Below are 19500 nucleotides of genomic sequence, written 5' to 3' on the forward strand. Positions count from 1 at the left end.
ACCCAAAAATTGAAGGAACCAACAATTTACCAAAAACTTATCTTTGAAGTGGAGCTCACGGGCACGAGGAATAAAACAAGAATTGGTTTCAGACTTTTCCCCTTATCCACGTGCTTATCCCTTAATAAAGGAGATAAAAAATCTTTCATTGAGAAAAGACCATACTGCCCCTCCACTAATCCAAATTTAATACCAAATCCTATAAAAAATTCCATAATTAAATCCTTAACTTTTCAAATTATTCTAATCAAACCACTAAGTTTTGAATTCTTATATTTTGGTCACTAGCCCAATAATTGAGATGTTACAAATCTCCCCCTTACGAAAATTTGTCCTAGAATTTTCATTTTACAAAGAGGTGAGGATATTGCTTCCTCATATCTTCGTCACGCTCCCAAGTAGTTTCTTTTACTTTATGTTTCCCCATAGAACCTTAACTAGCGGAATCGTCTTGTTCCTAAGCTATTTGATTTCATATGGTAGAATCTATACCGGTTCTTCCTCGTAGGTCATGTTAGATTGAACTTCTATTTTGTCTGGATTTATAATGTGTACAGGATCTGATCGATATTGCCAAAGCATAGACACATGAAAGACGTTGTGGATCTTTTCCATCTTTAGTGTTAACGCTAACTGATATGCCATTGGAGCCACACTATTCAGAACTTCATATGGTCCAATGAACCTAGGACTGAGTTTTCCTTTATGCCCAAAATGAAGTACTTTCTTCCAAGGTGATACTTTTAGGAAAACCTTATCGCCTATTTTAAATTCAATTTCTTTCTTCTTCAAATCCGCGTAAGACTTTTATTTGTATGATGCCACTTTAAGGTTGTGTCGGATCACCTGAACCTTTTCTTCAACTTCTTTAATCAAGTTTGTGTCATGAATTGCCCAATATTTTAATTCATACTAATTAAGTGGCGTTCGACACTTCCTTCCATACAATGCTTCATACGGTGCCATTTTAATGCTTGATACGGGGCCATTTTAATGCTTGATACGGTGCCATTTTAATGCTTGATTGATAGCTATTATCATATGCAATTTCCGCAAGCGGTAAATACTTTTCCCATGATCCAGAAATATCGATCACACACGTTCTCAATATATCTTCTAGAATATGAATCGTTCGCTCTGATTGGCCATCAGTTTGAGGATGAAAAGTAGTGCTAAAATTCAATCGGGTACTCAAAGCTCCTTGCAAAGACTTCTAAAATCTTGAAGTAAATTTGGGATCTCTATTATAAACTATTGAAATTGGAACACCATGTAGTCGCACTATCGCCTTGATATACAATTCAACATGGTTTTCCATTGAGTAATCAATTCTCATAGGAATGAAATACACAGTCTTTGTAAGGCGATCCACAATTACCCAAATTGAGTCCTTTTTGTTTGGTGATAAGGGCAGTCCTGTTACAAAATCCATTGTAACTCTTTTTTATTTCCACTGAGTAATAGAAATCGGTTGCAATAATCCTGAAAGTACTTGATGTTCAGCTTTTACCTGTTGACAATTAAGATACTTTGATACAAACTCTGTAATGTCTCTTTTCATGCCTGACCACCAAAAACATCCTTTCAAATATTGATACATCTTGTTCCCTCCTGAGTGCATATTTAAAGGACTATAATTGCTTCATACATGATTTCTCTTTTAAGCTCGTCATTATTGGGAACACAAACTCGGTTTTTAAAGTATAAACATCCATTATACTTTACTTCAAAGTTCTTGATTTCATCATTTTCTATTTGATCAAACCAGACTAAGCACTTTTCATATTTCCTTTTTAACTCCTCAATTTGCTCTAATAATAACGGTTTCAACATTAACTCAGCCATCAATGCACCATTGCCCTTTCCCACGATTCAGGCATCCAATCTACGCAACGCGACAAAAGTCTTCCGACTAAGAACATCAGCTACTACATTGGCTTTTCCAGGGTAGTAATCTATAATCGCATCGTAATCCTTGATTAACTCAATCCATTTTCTTTGCCTCAAATTGAGTTCCTTTTGCGTCAACAAATACTTCAAACTTTTATGATCGGTGAAAATGTAACAACGTTCACATATAAATAGCGTCGTTACATTTTTAATGCAAGACCACCGTTGATAATTCAAGGTCATGCATCGGATAGTTCTTCTCATAAGGCTTAAGTTGTCTTGAAGCATAAAAGACTACCTTTTCATCTTGCATTAATACACATCCCAAACCATTATGGGAAGCGTCGCTAAAAATCGTGAAATCCTTGTTCGATTCTGGTTGCACTAGCACCAGAGCTTCTGTCAAAACTTTCTTCAATGCTTCAAAACTCTTTTGACAATCAGGAGTCCAATAAAAAGACACATGTTTTCTTAAAAATTTGGTTAAAGGCAGAGATATCATCGAAAAATTCTTAACAAACCTTCGATAATAACCTGCGAGACCAAAGAAACTCCAAACTTCTGACACACTCTTTATAATTTCCCACTCTAACACAACTTTAACCTTTTGAGGATCCACTTGAATTTTCTTTACAGAAATCACATGTCCAAGGAATTCTACTTCAGTTAGCCAAAACTCACACTTAGAGAACTTAGAATAAAACTTTTTGTCTTACAATGTTTGAAGAATCACATGAAGATGGGCATCATGTTCCTCCATTAACTTCGAATAAACTAAAATGTCATCAATAAAAATGACCATGAACTAATCAAGGTACGGTTGGAAAACTCTATTCATAAGATCCATAAACACTGCAGGCGCGTTAGTTAACCCGAATGGTATTACTACAAATTCATAATGACCATATCGAGTCTTAAACGCCGTTTTTGGAACATCTTTTTTCTTGAATCTTCAACTGATGATACCCTAAGCATAAATTGATTTTTGAAAACATTACAGCTTTCTGGATTTGGTCAAATAAATCGTCGATCCTTGGAAAAGGATATTTGCTCTTTATGGCCACCTTGTTAAGTTACTGGTAATCAATACAAAGGTGCATCGAACCGTCTTTCTTCTTTACAAACAATACTGGAGCACCCCAAGGTGACATACTTGGTCTGATAAATCCTTTATCCAAAAGCTCTTGTAACTAAATCTTTAACTCTTTCAGTTCTTTTGGATCCATCCTATAAGGAGCCATTGAAATCGATGCTGATTCTGACATCACTTTAATATGAAATTTATCCTCTATATCTGGAGGTAAACTAGGTAATTCTTCTAGAAATACTTTTGGAAACTCTCTGACTGTCAGAATATCTTCAAACTTTCTTTCTTTGGCTTTAATATCGATCACATTGGCTATATAAGCTTGGCATCCTTGTAGCATTAACTTCCGAGTCGATATTATTGATATCACGTTAGCTAAGGGATTGATTCTCTAGATGACCATACTATCTTCCAATCCATCAATACTTTTCAACATAACTCGCTTAAATCGGCAATCCACATTGGCATGATAATGATAAAGCCAATCCATACCTAGGATAACCTCGAACTCATCAAAGGGTAATTCTATTAGATTAGAAGGAAATTCAATTCCCTGAATCCATATAGGACACCCTCGACAGATTTATCTCATCCGAGCACTATGTCCTAATGGATTTGTCACGATCACCTCACTACAAATAGGTTCTAATGAAATTCTCAAGTCTTTCACCAGCTTACTACTAACATAAGAATAATTCAATCTCAGATCAATCAGAACTAAAACAGATTTACCAGCTATTTTAAAAGTACCTGCAATGATTTCAAGATCATCACAATCTTCATTGGTCTTTAGATTGTACACTCGAGCGGTGGATTGCACTTTAGGTTGAACGGTCGACTCAGACTGATTCCTTCCTCTACCTCGACCTCTACCTCTCATAGGTGTAGCAGTGAATCTCTCTGTTTGGGCAGACTCTCCCATCATCAATGGGCAGTCTCGAATAAAGTATTTTACCTCTCCGCACTTAAAACAAGTTCCCAAGACTCTTCAGCATACGCCACTATGAGATTTTCCACAGTGCTAACATTGGTTTGGGTTATCCACTGTTGACTCCACTAAGTGAGTTTGTCTGGTTCTTCCAAGATTTGATTATCTACATGTGGATGCTACAAATTCTGCTCTAGTCTGAGGTCAAAAACTTGAACCTTGGCCCTTCTTCGATTGGGAGGCATTGGACGAGGTACCACATCTCTTATTTCATTGTGTCCTTTTCTCCACAAACCTCTCTTATTCCATTGTGTCCTTTGCTCTACAAACCTCTCATTTTGAGCTCGCTCCAGGGCTTTGGCTCTGTTCACTACCTCTTGGAATGAAGAGACGTTGAGTGCCAACAATAACTCTTTCAATCGAGGGCGTAACCCCTCTACAAACCAATCACATGAGTCTTTTCTGTAAGGACCAACTTCGCTACAAATCTACTCAGCTTGTTGAATTCACATTTGAACTCATATACAGTGCGATTCCCTTATTTTAAACTCATGAATTCTTGCTTCATCTGACAAATGAACTAATCTCTGATGTATTTGTTTTTAAACTATTCCAAGAAGAACGACCATATCACTTGGTCCCCAGCAGCTCTCATCGTCATATTAGACCACCAAATTCTAGCTTGACCTCGCAATAACGAAACTACACCATCCAATTTCTCCATTTCAGAACAATGGAGATTCTCTAACATTATCTTAAGGTCATTGAGTCACAGATCGGTAGTAACTGGACTTTTCTCAGCTTCTCTTTTAAATTCAAGCGCTCCTAGGCTTCTAAGCTCCTTAGCCATATTCATCTTAGGAGCTAAGGGAGCTGACGGTTGGAAACGCATCAGAATCGTGTCCAATGTATGGAAGAAGATTCCCTGATATTGTACAGACACTCCCTGATGTGTCTGTTCCTCACCTTGCCTACTCGTGGCAGGTGAGTTACTACTTCCTTCATTTCTATCTCCAACTTCACTTCAGGAGCCCTCAAAATCCGACATCTAATAAGATCAATTCACTAATATATTAGTAAGGATAACATACTAGTCACCCTATCGGATCAGAAAGACTTAACTAAAAGTTAACATGTACACTTTTTAAAACAAAAAAGACTTCATTTCGAATCAAAATCAATTAAAAAATGGCTCTTATACCATTAAATGTAACACCTCTAACCCGTACCTAACCCGAATATGAATCCGAGGTGGCACATTGACTTTTCAAATAATATTTTATTAACAAATGAGTACAATTTAAAATTTTATTCATAATAAAAGAAATGAAACTCTTTAATGTAAAGTATTTAATAAAACCCATATTCATACTTAAATAAAATCTTTTATAATTTACATAAACATAAAAATATGATCTTACAAAAATAGATCAGAGTATTTCAAATTAAACATATAGTACATTCCAACAATTTACAATTTACAAAAACCTATATTTAATTTGTCATGATCTGATCTTCATATGAGTACACTATCCTCAACAACTTCAATCTTTAGCTTTCATCAAACCTACCCGTGAGGAAATCACACGTTAAGTTGACGAATTAGTGAGGCAATTATGAGTAATAAAGTTATATAATCAAAATCTGTATTTATTTCATAGAACCATTTCATAAGGAACTCAAATGATTTTCCATACCAATAATGTATGATGTTATACATTATTCATTTTATATACTTTATTTTCAATGCCCAATGTATACTACTGAGAACTCTAGGTATTTGAGTACATTGAGGTTGTGCACTAATGTTATCACCATAACTCCTATAATTTGGACCGATGTGCCAGATAATTATCCTGAAGGACCACATATTTTGTCCTGAATGACCACATATAACCCTCGACTCTTGGCATGCCAACTATACCTCTAATCCTCAAACATATACCTTAGGCTTTTAACCACATAATTAATTGTCATTCATTATTCAAAGTATATATTATTCACATAGGAACTTTAACATTGAGTATTTTTCGTATACGCATGTTCACATGTCACGTTTCCATAATCATATACAAATAATCATCAATCATAACTTAAATAATAGAAATTGAATAAAACATTATAAAGATATAACATCAAAGAAATTGAAAGGTTTTTGATCGAAAACACTGAGGTTGGCTTATCGCAAGCCATCCTAAATTCTACTACAAAACCAAGAAGTTACACTCACCTTTACCTCACTGAAGTCCTAACAAAGTCTATAACGTTTTTGATTGATAATCTATAACATCGAAGTATCTGGAATTTAACTTTGACCAATGTCTACACAAGAACAATCGAGAATGAATATCGCTTATAACCAATCAAAACACTTAAAACTGAAAAAGACATTTATTTTATCATGTCAAGCGCATTAGTATCGATACTATTGAGCCTGGAAAATTTAAGATATGAGGAATTTTGATAGAATTGAATATAATAGTACTTTTGAGTATTATTTAAATATAAATGTTAGAGAGTATTCTAACATGGGTATGGTATCTGTACTTAATGGATTCCTGTGTAGATCATAACCAAGCTCCTGAGTCAAGCAAGAAAAAGGGCAAAGATAACGTGGTCAAATAGTCGAACATCATTACAACATACTAGCGAGGCTTATCAGGTGAGTGCATTTATTATACTTGTATCTTTTACAACAATTTGGTATTATTTTCATAAACTATATAGAAAAGATATTATGAATAAGTTTTAGAGTATGAACTACTCTAAAATGAATAAATGAATGTTGATGTTGTGTAATGGTTATCGATGTTGCCTAAAATAAATGTTTAAATATGTGAATTTTGACAACAAAGGTGCTACTAAAGAAAGTTAAATGCATAACGGTGCATTTCTGCATAAAAGGTGCCACTAATGAAAGTTAAATGCATAACAGTACATTTCAGCATAAAAGGTGCCACTAATGAAAGTTAAATGCATAACAGTGCATTTCGGCATAAAAGGTGCCATTAATGAAAGTTAAATGTATAATGGTGCATTTTGGCATAAAATGTGTCACTAATGAAAGTTAAATGCATAACGGTGCATTTTCAACATAAAAGGTGCCACTCATGGTATTCATAAAAGGTGAATGACCATTTTGGCACTTCGGTGCAATGCATGTACCTTACATTCTCATTTGACATACATTGGGCAAAATAAAGGATAATTGGGAAAATATTCAAAAAGATAGGTATGTTGGGCATACTAAGAATAGTTTTGATGATTCTATGAAAGCAATTTGGTTTAACTGAGATGGTTAAATAATTTTTATGAAGTATATGATTTAGTTCATATTTTAATAGCCATGATATGTTTATATGAATTTCAGTTCATTTACATTATTATGCCTCACTAAGTAAATACTTAGCGTGTGTTGATTTCATGCATAGGTAAAAGCAAAGACTAGCAGAGTAAGGAGTGCTGCAGAGATCATCAATCCAAGGTTGACTCATCAGTAAGTGTAGGAAAATCATGTCATTTTTTGATAATTAGATGGCATGTATCTGAAATTAAGAAAACGCTATTGAATGTATTAAAACTACAATTTTTGTATTGTGTTTCAACAAATATTTTATTATTGTACTAAAATGTTTTGTTTAATTTTCGAAACAAAATTTTATGTGTTTTACATATAACTAAATGTTTTTAAAAGTCATGTGACACCTATGACTTGTGAACGGGAACATATATGGGAAATGGGTGTTACAGAACGTTTCCTCAAACATACTATATAGGTGTAGAGAAAAAGATTGGTTTTCGTTGCCAGACATATAGGGTTATGTAGGGTATTCTCTGTTATTGGTTTCCAAGGAGTATGGGTCGAGACAGTTCGTTCTGGTAACTTGGGATTTATCTGAGTTTGAGTTCGCATTCAAAGTATAATAGTACAAGAATAAAGTTAAAGGAGTTGTTGATTCATGAAAGCATACTCATAGAGTAAATCTCTTTACCTTTGACTTAAGGCTGTCACAAGAGTACGAGGAGTGGAGAAGAAACAAAGTTAATGATAATATCTCGATGTTCAATCCTGAAAACACTCAACCGATGAAAGAACATCTTAGAGTGGTACCATCCCCACTAGAACTAGCTAGGCTTGATTTTGAGGCCTAAATAAAACAGTGGAAAGAGACGTAATAGAGATTGGAGGATGGGACGTACAAAAAATGTTTAGAAATTGATATCCAAAAGAGTCGCTGACCGGTTCAAAAAGGTAAAAAAGTATCTTAGATTGGATTTCAATGATTTCCAATTATCTTACCAACGAATGATCAAGGATCAGATGGCCACTATTTTAAGTAAGTCTCCTGCTGAATGAAGATAGAAATTGGCAAGTTTAAAAAGATAAGATATGGAAAGCATCGAAGAACTTAAGCAGAGTAGACATCAGGCGAATCTACTTTCAAGAGAAAAAAAGTGCATTAGAGCAGCAACAGCAAGAGAGTTGGGCCCATAACAAGAAATTGAAAGGTAGAATATTGAGCTTAGAGACATCTTTGAGATAGTATCGAAGTCGAGAAGGTAATTTAAACCGTGCAGAAGTTGAAAACTTGAAGAAGTATGTGAATGAACTCGAGGCCGTGGTTCAAGATTTTCAGAGAAGGGAAAATGAAAGGCTGATAGTCTCCTATAAAGGAGTTACACAATGTTTCCATCATTGAGAATAAGCTCAATTGAGATTTAAGCAAAGGGATGACCTCATTGCAAGCTACATGCACCATGCTCAAGGAGTGACTCAATACTTTGTTGACTTATCACATGAAGCTGATATTATAAGCGAAGGATTAAAGCCCAAGACTGAAGAAGTTCAGAGGATTTTAGATTTACCGAGGCATATGTAGCAATCAGGAGAGATAGATCAGATTTATCTGTGATATGTTTAAGCCCTGTAACCAAACTTCGTTTCTAATATAAAAAGTTGTTCTAAGGAATCATTACAGAATCAACACCTTGCATTGCAACTACATTTCATTTACTTTTTGCATTGCATTTTATTCATATTTTCCATATTCATTAATAAAATTATCAATATTAATAAAAGGGTTGTATGGCAGAATACTGGAAACTTCTAAGCATTCGTACCATACTCGAAAAAAGGCAGTGGATGAGAGAATTGCCCAGATTGAGAGGACTTATCTCAAAATACAGAAGAGTTTCAGGAAAGCTCAAGAGGAGATGCGAGAACAAATGTTGAAAGCACAGAATGATATGATGGAAAGGCTGGAAAGTATGTTGCAAGGAAAGAATACAAATCGTGAAGACTCTGATTGTCGGTGCTGCTATCGAGGAACTTGTGTATCCCCCAGGCTTCAAACTATAGATTGATCGTGAAAAGGCTCCCACTCTTGGTTCCTTCGAAGAACCCTTATATCCCCCTGACTTTACACCATCGTATTTTAGGGCACATCAGATAGTAACTGTTCAGCCAAGAAGAATACACATAAACTTACCTGTCACTTCTGTAAATCCGCATCCTGTTGAAGATGTTCCAGATTTTTATGAGAATGGCAAAAAAGAACAGAGTAAGCAATTTGAGGGGGAATGGAAAAAATTGAAAGGTGAAATCAGAGCCATGAAAGAAGACATTAGCATGTATGGGATCGATGCCAAGCATCTAAGTCTAGTTCCTGATTTAGTGCTGCCACCCAAGTTTAAAATTATGAATTTTGAAAAGTTTGATGGCACGAGATATCCTTCTAGACACATCACTATGTTATGTAGAAAAATGACCGACTATGTAAGGGATGATCAACTGTTAATCCACTACTTTCAAGATAGCTTGGCATGATCAACCATTTGTTAGTATAATAAGTTAAGTAGAGCTCAAATTAAATCCTGGAATGACTTGGCCAAAGCTTTTCTGAAGCAGTACAAGAACGTAAAAGATGTGAGGCCTAATAAAATTATGTTGCAAAGCATGGAGAAGAGATTTAACGAAACCTTCAGGCAATATGCCCAGAGGTGGAGGGATGTGGTTGCATAAGTTCATCCTCCACTTGAAGAATATTAAAACAACATGCTCTTTGTAAACACTCTAAGAGCTCCATTATTTAGAAACCTCATAGGAAATTTACCCAAAAGCTTTATTGATGTGGTCACAGTATGAAAGATGATCGAAATGGTGATCAAGAATGAGAAGCTTGTCAGAGGAAAATCTAACAGGAAATCACCAGTGAAAAGAAAGGATAATGAGGTCAGTAACGTGAGGAAATATGACTCCAACATCATTAATGTATCTTGACCTCAAGCCACCGGGTCGCCCACATTGAACTCTGCTAGAAAAAAGGGCGAGACAACTAAGGCATGAGAGGGAAAGACTTCAATTTGACTCAATCCCCATAACCTACAAGAAATTGTTTCATATCTTGTATGATAAGCACGTGGTGTCACCTTACCATACATCATCGATACAACCTCCCTACCCTAAATGGTATAACACTAATTCCCAATGTGAATACCACGTAGGGGCTTCATGATATTCAATAGAGAATTGAATCACCTTTAAAAAGATTTACCAAAGATTAAGGCAAATGAACGTCATCAACTTTGGTGATAGTGAGCAATCCAATGTAGCTCTGAACCCACTGCCGAACCATGCAGGGGCAGGGGTCAATGAAATTATTGAGGTAAAAGGAAAGAAGATTACAACCACGATGAGTGAGGTGAAGTCACTCGTGCATTGGGTATGGGGACAGATGATCTAGGCAGGTTTGCTGATCTCTAACATGGTTGACAAGAGTAAGCATACATGCCCATATCATAGTTGTGAGCATCATACCATACAATATTTGTAGACACCCATTTTCGTCCGGGCTTATTTAGTATATATTAATATTATATTTTATCTTTGTATTTTAATTTCAAAAGATGTTAGTATTTCAATTAGGATTTAGGATATTATTTTATTTTATCTTTGTTTTAGGTATTTTAGTTTAAATAGTTTTAAGTGTTTTAATTAGGATAAAATATATTATTTTAGGAATTATCTTTAGCTTGTTTTTAGGGATTTAAATGCTATAAATACCCTCTCAGGGTAAGCCTAGAAACATACACAGGTCTGAGAATAAAATCTCCTTTTTCTCTATAGCTTTCTCCCTAATTTTTCGCACACTTCTTTATCTTCTTTTAAATTTTGTTTTCAACAATTATGCTAAGTATGACTTTGGTCATGCTTAGCTAATTTTCTTTTAAGCCGAAGGCTAAAGCGAAGGCTCAGTCCCAAACATGAGAATTCATATTCGACTTTCCGAGAACACACTTAGAAAAATTATTTGCAAAGAGGAAACAGGGATCAGAACCAGTTATTATTGAAACAACATAATCCGAGTCGACAACAAAGAATTGACCTTGTAAGCTAACGTGAATTTTGAAGTAAAGATCTGTTTCGATAATCCAAGGAATTTGATGTAAAGTTGGAGTCTGAGGTTACTTCTACTATAAGTTTCTCTTTATCTCAATCTCTTTAGATTATTTATTTAATTAGTTTCTTTTATTTAATTCTTATCTTTTATTTTAAAAACAACTTTTAAAAACTCCTTTTTATATTTACTACTATTATTTATTATTTTATTATATTTCCCTTTTTTTATCTTATTTTGTTTTATCTTTATTTTCCCACTTTTTTAATTTTATTTTATTTAACTTTTATTTTCTCTTTTAACATTTTTTTTATATTTTTTTATTTTTCTTTTCAGAAATTTAATATTTTCTTCATTTATTTTATTTTTTCTTTTAACATTTTGTATATAACATTTTTTAAATTTAATATTTCATTCTTTGATTTGTGTTTTTAGATTTAATTTTTATTTGATATTTCTTTTATTTTATAACCTAACGTTTTCAACTTTTTAGAGGTAATTTCAATCGATAAAAGGTAAGCAATTCGAATTGAGTCTGTAAGTTTTAATTTAAATTGCAATTTGTGCAATTAAGACAACGATAAATTAAATGGTACCAAAAGGGCAGTTCAAGGGTGCTAATACTTCATTGACTGTAACCGACTCCCGAATCCGAAATATTTATGGTAAAATGAAGATCAAGTAAGATGGTGTTTGATCAGCCTAAATATTGTTTAAATGATCGATGGCGACCAACTTATTTAAGTTGAAGCCCAATTCCGGGTCCACTCGAAATAAGGTTGCGACAACTTGGCGACTCCGCTGGGGACAGGTAAGTGAGTCAGGCCGAAATTAATTTCTGGTTATCTTTTTGAGCGAGAATTATAAGTTTAAATTTTAATTTATTTATTCGATTTTAATTATTTATCTTTGAATATTTTGTCAAATAAATAGTTGTACTGACATTGTTTTTAATGATTTTAGATTTTAACTTTTTCCATCTAAGGCTCTATACCCGAGCTCCGAACCCTTTTAAGTGGGGGAAAAAGTGACGCCTTCGTGAGAATTTATTCTCGGTGCAGGCCTAGCAAGTAACCTTCGGGATTCATATACCTTATGTCTTCGTGTGAATTTATTCTCCGTGCAGACATAATGGAGTGTATCCTCTCGAGTTTAACTTATTACACATAAGCTTGTAATAAACTTAGGACTAAGGGTCTGGCAAGCCCAAGGGGGCACCGGCAAAGAGAAATCGTGTACCTTCTTTAGAATCTAAACCGGGAGGCTAGAAGGAGTTAGAGCCCATCCCAAATCCTCATTTCAAACCCTAGGCTATTTTGAGATTATTTCATGCTTTATTTTCTGTTCAAAGCATGTGAACTATAAATTTATGCGGTTAGGACCTGTTCAAAATTATCATGCGGGATAGAGATCATGTCCGGGTAGTAATAATAAGCATGTGGGGTAGATATCATGTGCAGTAGGACTTTTATTTTCATTATTGTTTTGATTATTATCCTTACCTCAGTAACTCTTTTCATTTTTGTTCTCTTTCATTTTATTTTCATTATTTGCATCATTCAAAAGAGATGTTTATCCACAAAAAATGTGTTCGTTAAACCTAAATAATTTGTATTAATGGACAAAAGGGTTGTAATACAAGAGGTGAAAAACGAAGAGATCCGACTATAGTCAAGGAGACAATCTGTAAGATAATTCAACCAAGAAGACGTGGTATCCGCAATCGAAGAATATGCCATTCTGTTGCATTACAAAGGACTCGGAATGGACCATGATTTACACTGAGCTGGCAAAGGTTACAGGGGCAGAAGAGAAAAAGGTTACTGACCTGGGGAGTCCTTTAAAGACAACAAGAACAAGATGACAAAACGATAGCTGAAACTAGAGGCCATTGTGACAAATTAAAGAAACAATCAAATGAACTTCAGATAATCCCTTTGATGGAGGATTTCCATGGAGTTTCCATTAGAGACCAGGTTCAACAAAGGATGAAAACTGGAGATGTAGTCATTCGATACTTCTGGGAACAAGTAGGAAAAGCAGCTCGTCACTTGCACGGTTTAGCCAGAGAAGCCAGAGTGGTTCGACAGGGCATTCGACTGATGACAGATGAAGGTAAAAGACTAGTCAACCTATTTCGAGTCTATAAGACTTAGTTAGAATGTACCTTTAGGATGTTTATGTCTCCTAAGAAATAACACTTTTTCCCCAATAAAGATTATTTATAATAACAGACATGTTTTTGGATCAATGCCTCAAACATTTCATGCATTTTTGTATTTTGTATCTATATTTCATTTTAAGCATTTTCATAAACATTAAATTTCTTCATTTTAACCACATGACACCACATGGAAGAAAGATTGTAAGAATTAAAAGGAAAAACTGAAATCAGTGCAGTGGGAGCCTGATAAGCTGTTTGTAGGACTAAGCCTGCCAGGATGATATGAGAAAAGAGTCCCCATAACCTAAGGGATACGATGTTGAAGCTGTGTGCAGTTACCACATAGGAAGCTCTAAACATTCCTCTAAGAATTTTAAGGCACTGAAGTGCAAAATCCAAAACCTGATGGATTCAAGGGCATGGATAATTGAAGAAGGGGGCATTGCATCTACCATTTGCACTGAGAGCATTGTTTTGTTTGAACACATTTTTTTTGGATAATTAAATTTGTATATCATCCAAAGAAAGCAGCAAACTACTACAAAGTATAGAAAACCATCTAGAATAGGCCCCAACCAATACATAACTGTCTATTAACACTATATAGCCTATTCATGCAATGTTTATGTAACTTGATTCTAACAAACTCTTTAATGGTATTTACAATAGTATCTATCGAACGCATCACACCTCTTAAACATCTACGATTGCGCTCCTCCCAAATAAAGTAAACAAAACCAGTCCATGAAAGTTTAAGAATGTGAACTAACAGGGATTTGCCTTTCAGATTCCTGACCAGCCAGTCAAGCATATGATCCCAACTAGGCCACTGAATTTCAGCCCACAGAGCTGCAGTATAGCATTCCAAACCCCCTAGAAAAAAGAAAGTCCATGAATAAATGATTCCTCGATTCCATATCAGTGCCACAAAGTCCACAGCTTGCATCAGTCACCATAGCAAACCTACAAAGTCTCTCCCTAGTAGGTAACCTATCAAGGATGGCCATCCACGTAATCAAAGAAAACTTAGGGATGTGAGCTGGAAACCAAACAACTTTATGCCAAGCAAATTTGCTCTTCCTGCTCCGAATTTTGTTCCAAATCCAACTCCCCCTAATTTGTGACCAGCTACATAAAGCAACAAATAAGCCTCTGGCTTCCTCTCGCAGATTAATCAACTTTCTAAGAATCCAGCTAAAGTGGGATTTGTTTTCAACATTCCAGTAATCATCAAGTTTAAAGCAGTATTCCTTAATCTAGGCAACCCATAATGATTTCTCACCGGCCAAAATATTTCTAACAAGCATGAAACAACAGGTTATATTCTAACCAATCAAACTTTTTAACCCTAAGCCACCTTCAGATTTGATAGAACAAATCTGGCACCAAATGACTCTTTCACCACGAACAGGGGAGTCATTACCCTTCCAAAAGTACCTCATGCACATCCTCTCGATGTCCTGTATCACATCCTTAGGCAGAACCAACTGCCTACTCCAGTAAGTAAAGATACTAAAAAGGACAGCTTTAATAAGTTGGAGTCTCCCCCCAAAGCTAAATTTCCTGCTCAACCACATCCTCTATTTATCCTTAATTTTCTACAGCAAAGCAATGCATTCCTTCCTTGAGAGCTTACGAGTCACTAGAGGAACTCCCAAATACCTGACAGGAAGATTACAAGATCTAAACCCTGTTACTACTTGAATCTTCTCTAAATCACCTCTATTAATCCCACATGCAAAGAGTTCAGGGCATTTAATTTGAGCCCAGACAGATGATAGAATTTTTCTAAGATGCTTTTAACTCCTAACACTGATTCCATAGACCCATGGCAAAATAGAAGCAGATCATCAGCAAAGTAGAGATGTGTGAGAGAAATTCTCTTACATTTTGGATGGAATCTGAAAATTCCATTCCTAGCAGCAACATCAATTAATCTGGAGAGAACATTCATAACAATTACAAATAGGTATCGGGACAATGGGTCCCTATGCCTAACACCTCTAGCACCCCTAAAATACCCCACAAGACTGCCATTTAGAGCAATTGAGTACCTAGGGGTAGTCACACAAGTCTTAATCCATCCAAAGAATCTTATAGGAAACCCCATAGCTCTAAAAACATTCAATAAGAACTTCCAACTAATAGAGTCGGATGCCTTCTGCAAATCAATCTTTATAGCACATTTAGGAGAAAGATTTCTTCTAGAATAGCCCTTAACTATTTCCTGGGCTAAAAGAGTATTGTTAGTGATGCTTATACCCTTGAAAAATGTAGATTGGATAGCAGAGATCATTTCAGGGAAGAACTGAGCAATTCTAGTGACCAAAATCCTAGTAATAGTTTTATATACCACAGAGCAACAAGAGATGGGTCTAAATTCCCTGGCCATACAAGAATTCAAGGACTTTAGAACTAAAACTAATTTAGTGGCATTAAAGGCAAGTAAAAGATAAGAGGACTGGAAAAAGTACCTCACAGCATTAAGGAAATCAGTATGAACAATCCCCCAAGCCACCTTCAAGAACCAGGATGTGAACCCATCAGGTCCTGGGCTCTTGTCTTTACCTTGTCTAAAAAGGGCCTCTTTAATTTCACTATCTGAAACCACTCCCTCCAGAACCCTCTCTGCACCAGCATACAGAGTATAGCTCAAGAGTTCCTTCAAACACTCTAGAGGACACTCTTGAACCATGGGGTCAGTAGTACCAATTAAATTTCTAAAGAAGTCCACTAATTCAGCAGCCATGCCATCAAATGTTTCATGGCATTGTTAATCTTCACTCTTAATAACTCTAATAGTGTTATTCTTTTTATGGAGAACAACCTTTTGATGGAAAAATTTAGTACTCAAATCCCCCTCCTGCAACCAATGAATCTTTGCTTTCTGCATGTAGAACTCAAGCTCAGCCACTTCAAGATCCACTAATTCAGCATGGACCTTATTTCCTCTTCCACCCCAAAATGGCTAGCACCAGATAGGATAGAGAGTTGAACAAACTCCAGTTCTGCCTTCTTAGCAATTACCCTAGCAGATATATCATAGAAATGATTCCTGTTTAACTCCTTCAGAACAGGCTTCAGTCTTTTCATTTTGTTAAACAGGACCTGCATTGCATTGCCCTCAGAATGCATAGACCAAGATTCCCTCACACTGCTCAAGAAGTTTTCATTTGCAGTCCAGCAGTTGAAAAATTTGAAATGCTTAGGTCTATGGAATTGAGCCTCTTTCTGAGTCCAAATTAACCCAAGGCAATGGTCAAAAGCCCCAGGGGCCTTGAACTCAATATACGAATCTGAAAAATCCAGCAACCACTGGGAATTAGTGAGGATCCTGTCCAACTTCCTAGCCAAATAGGTCTCATCCTGTTTGTTAGACCAGGTAAAGAGAGGCCCTACAAAATGATGATCCTGCACCTCCAGATCCTCCAGGCAGTCCTTGAACTCTTCTATATCAGCTGAAGAGTGTGAACCCAAATCATAGTCAGAACTTTCTTGGGCATCAACAATAACGTTGAAGTCACCACCCAACACCCATGAATAATGGCCAATCTCACTCTCCAGACTTCTTAGATAATCCCAAAGTCCTCTTCTAGACTGACTGTTATTACTACTATAAATAGCAGTAATAACAACTCTGTGACCAGAAATATCACCCTTAATGGATAGAGCTTGATCACAACCACCAATCACATAAAATAACAACCTCTTATTCTATAAAATCCAAATTCTACCACCTTCAATATACTGATAGTTAGCCTCAAAGTTCCACTCATCAACAAAAGCATCAACCACATTGGAGACATTACAGCTCCTAACTCTAGTCTCCATGAAACACATGATACCCACACTAAGATTCTAGTCTTTTAAAAATTTAACCTCGTTTAAGTACATTATTTATGCCCTTCACATTCCAGAAACAAATAATCATCTAAACAAGAATGGGGGGACCTCCATTACCAACTCCAAAACTTGTTACACTACTCTTAGCCTTCTCAATCATATCATTTTTCTTAGTTCTAATCTCATTTAGCAGAACTGCAACACCCATAGCAGCAGCCCGAGGCTTTCGAGTGTCACAACCACTACCACCTACCAATTGATCCAATTTACTAGAAGAGCCCACATTATCCTTTTTCCTCCCTTTATCTTTCTTTTTCTGTAAAATGGATTATTACAGAGAAGGATAGTGTCCACCAATATGAGAATTATCCTGGCCAACATTAGATGCTTCCTTATCCCCTCTCAATGGGTCAGCAACTCCAAAAGCAGCATGCTGATCACCTAGATCCAGAACATCACCAGTAGGTGCATCATTCTGAACCCTCTATTCATCCATATCACCAGAAGCACACAATGTGACCACTCCATCAGCCTTAACCAACTTCACTTGATTAGTACCAGAGAATGAAGCAACATGATTACTCTCTCGAAGGGCCTCAACAGTCAACTCTGTAGCAGGACCACCCTGCAGATCTTTAGCCTTCGAGGAATTACTAACATCAAGATTAGGATCAATAGAATAGGAAGAAGATCCTGTAGGAACTACTTTTCTCACAGCAATAGCCCCATAAGGATTTTATTTCCTCCTCCAGACTTGAGTTTCTTTGTTCTTAACTGGTGCCTCTGCGCAAACATTGGATAGATGACCAAAGGTATTACAATGCAGACAAACCTTAGGCAACCAAGGTACGTGAACCCTTAACCTTGCAATAGATCCATTACTCAGCAAAACCTGAACCATATCAAGAACCTCAACACCAACTCCTATCTCAACACAGACCTTGGCATACTCAAGTCTCTCTTTGGATGCCGTTATAGAATCCATATAGAGTGGATACCCAACAACACTCATAATGTAGCTGATACCTAGTCTAGTATAAAGCTCGAGAGGGATATTATACAATTGAATCCAGATCGGGATGCTCTTAAGGTCAAAATCAAGCCTCTGTAAATTAGGCTCCCACTTCTTAAGAATGAGCGGCTTGTTATGCACATGCCATGGCCCGTTTTCAAGGATCCAATACCTCATATCTTTGTTAGAGAAGGAGAAAATGTAGAGATTCGATATAGCAAGACTAACCTTCACAGTCGAGTTTTCCCCCCACAAGATCTCAACAATCCTCTACATGGAGCCAAAATTCGAAGCATCTCCAATGAATTGCCCTACAATCGAATGACCCCATTCAGCAATCCCCTCGTCAAACACAACAGCAGGAGGCTTTACACTGGAAATCCCCTCTAATTTCTCAAGAGGAAAGAAATCGAGCGATTCCACCAAATAACTTCCTCCAATCCAAATTCGAAGCCATAGAAAACTCAGACGCTACCAGAATCTACCGCGCAACACTAAAACATCGAAAATAGAAGAAAAAATAGCAAAGAAGAACTAATCCTGAGGTCTCATTAGTCCAGCTAACGTGTGCCTGGAGAGAGTTCATCTTGAGGTCTCTAACTTACCCTTTTGTTTGAACACATTTTGATCTTTCATATTTGTTTAATCTTTTAAACGACTAAATTTTTGCTACCTTCTAAGGTGGAATAATTGAACGAGTTTTAATCTTTAGTTCTTTGAATATCAAATGAATTAAATATTCTTTTAATTCTTCAAGAATTATGGATTTTTGACATGTGGCAAGATTAGTCCTTTCTTATACTGTCCAAAACCAAAAAATTACCTTGATTCCTTACCCAAAATAACTCATGGTCATTACCAAAAGACCAAATTTTGACATTACCTCCATTTGAAACTTTTGAGCATTGCCTTTATCTTTTCGATACACAAAGAGTCATACCCATACCTTTCTTTGTGTCAAAAAAGTTACACCATTGTTTTTTAGACGCAAAATTAACATTTTTATACCAATAAAACCTAAGGCATTCAGTTGTTCATTTGAACATGAGCCTTATTCTAAGATTCAACTTGGGACATCTCGCAGGAAGCTTGAACATTGAGATATACTGGGAGCAAGAAGAAGAAAGTAGAATTAGTTCGAAATAATTCTACCATATATTAATTACATTGTTTTCATGT

General features: G+C 36.0%; 1 protein-coding gene across 1 annotated transcript; it reads right to left on the reverse strand.

The window, feature by feature from the left end:
- Nucleotides 1–16391: 16391 nt before the first annotated feature.
- Nucleotides 16392–17306, reverse strand: LOC120155749. Its single transcript, XM_039167228.1, has 2 exons — nucleotides 17204–17306; nucleotides 16392–17137 (listed from the first exon to the last, which is right to left on the reverse strand). Exons 1-2 carry the CDS (start codon nucleotides 17304–17306, stop codon nucleotides 16392–16394), a joined length of 849 nt encoding a protein of 282 aa, XP_039023159.1.
- Between the last annotated feature and the right edge of the window lie 2194 nt (nucleotides 17307–19500).

Source organism: Hibiscus syriacus, unplaced genomic scaffold, assembly GCF_006381635.1.
Source record: "Hibiscus syriacus cultivar Baekdansim isolate YM2019G1 unplaced genomic scaffold, ASM638163v2 tig00111207_pilon, whole genome shotgun sequence".
NCBI lineage: Eukaryota > Viridiplantae > Streptophyta > Magnoliopsida > Malvales > Malvaceae > Hibiscus > Hibiscus syriacus.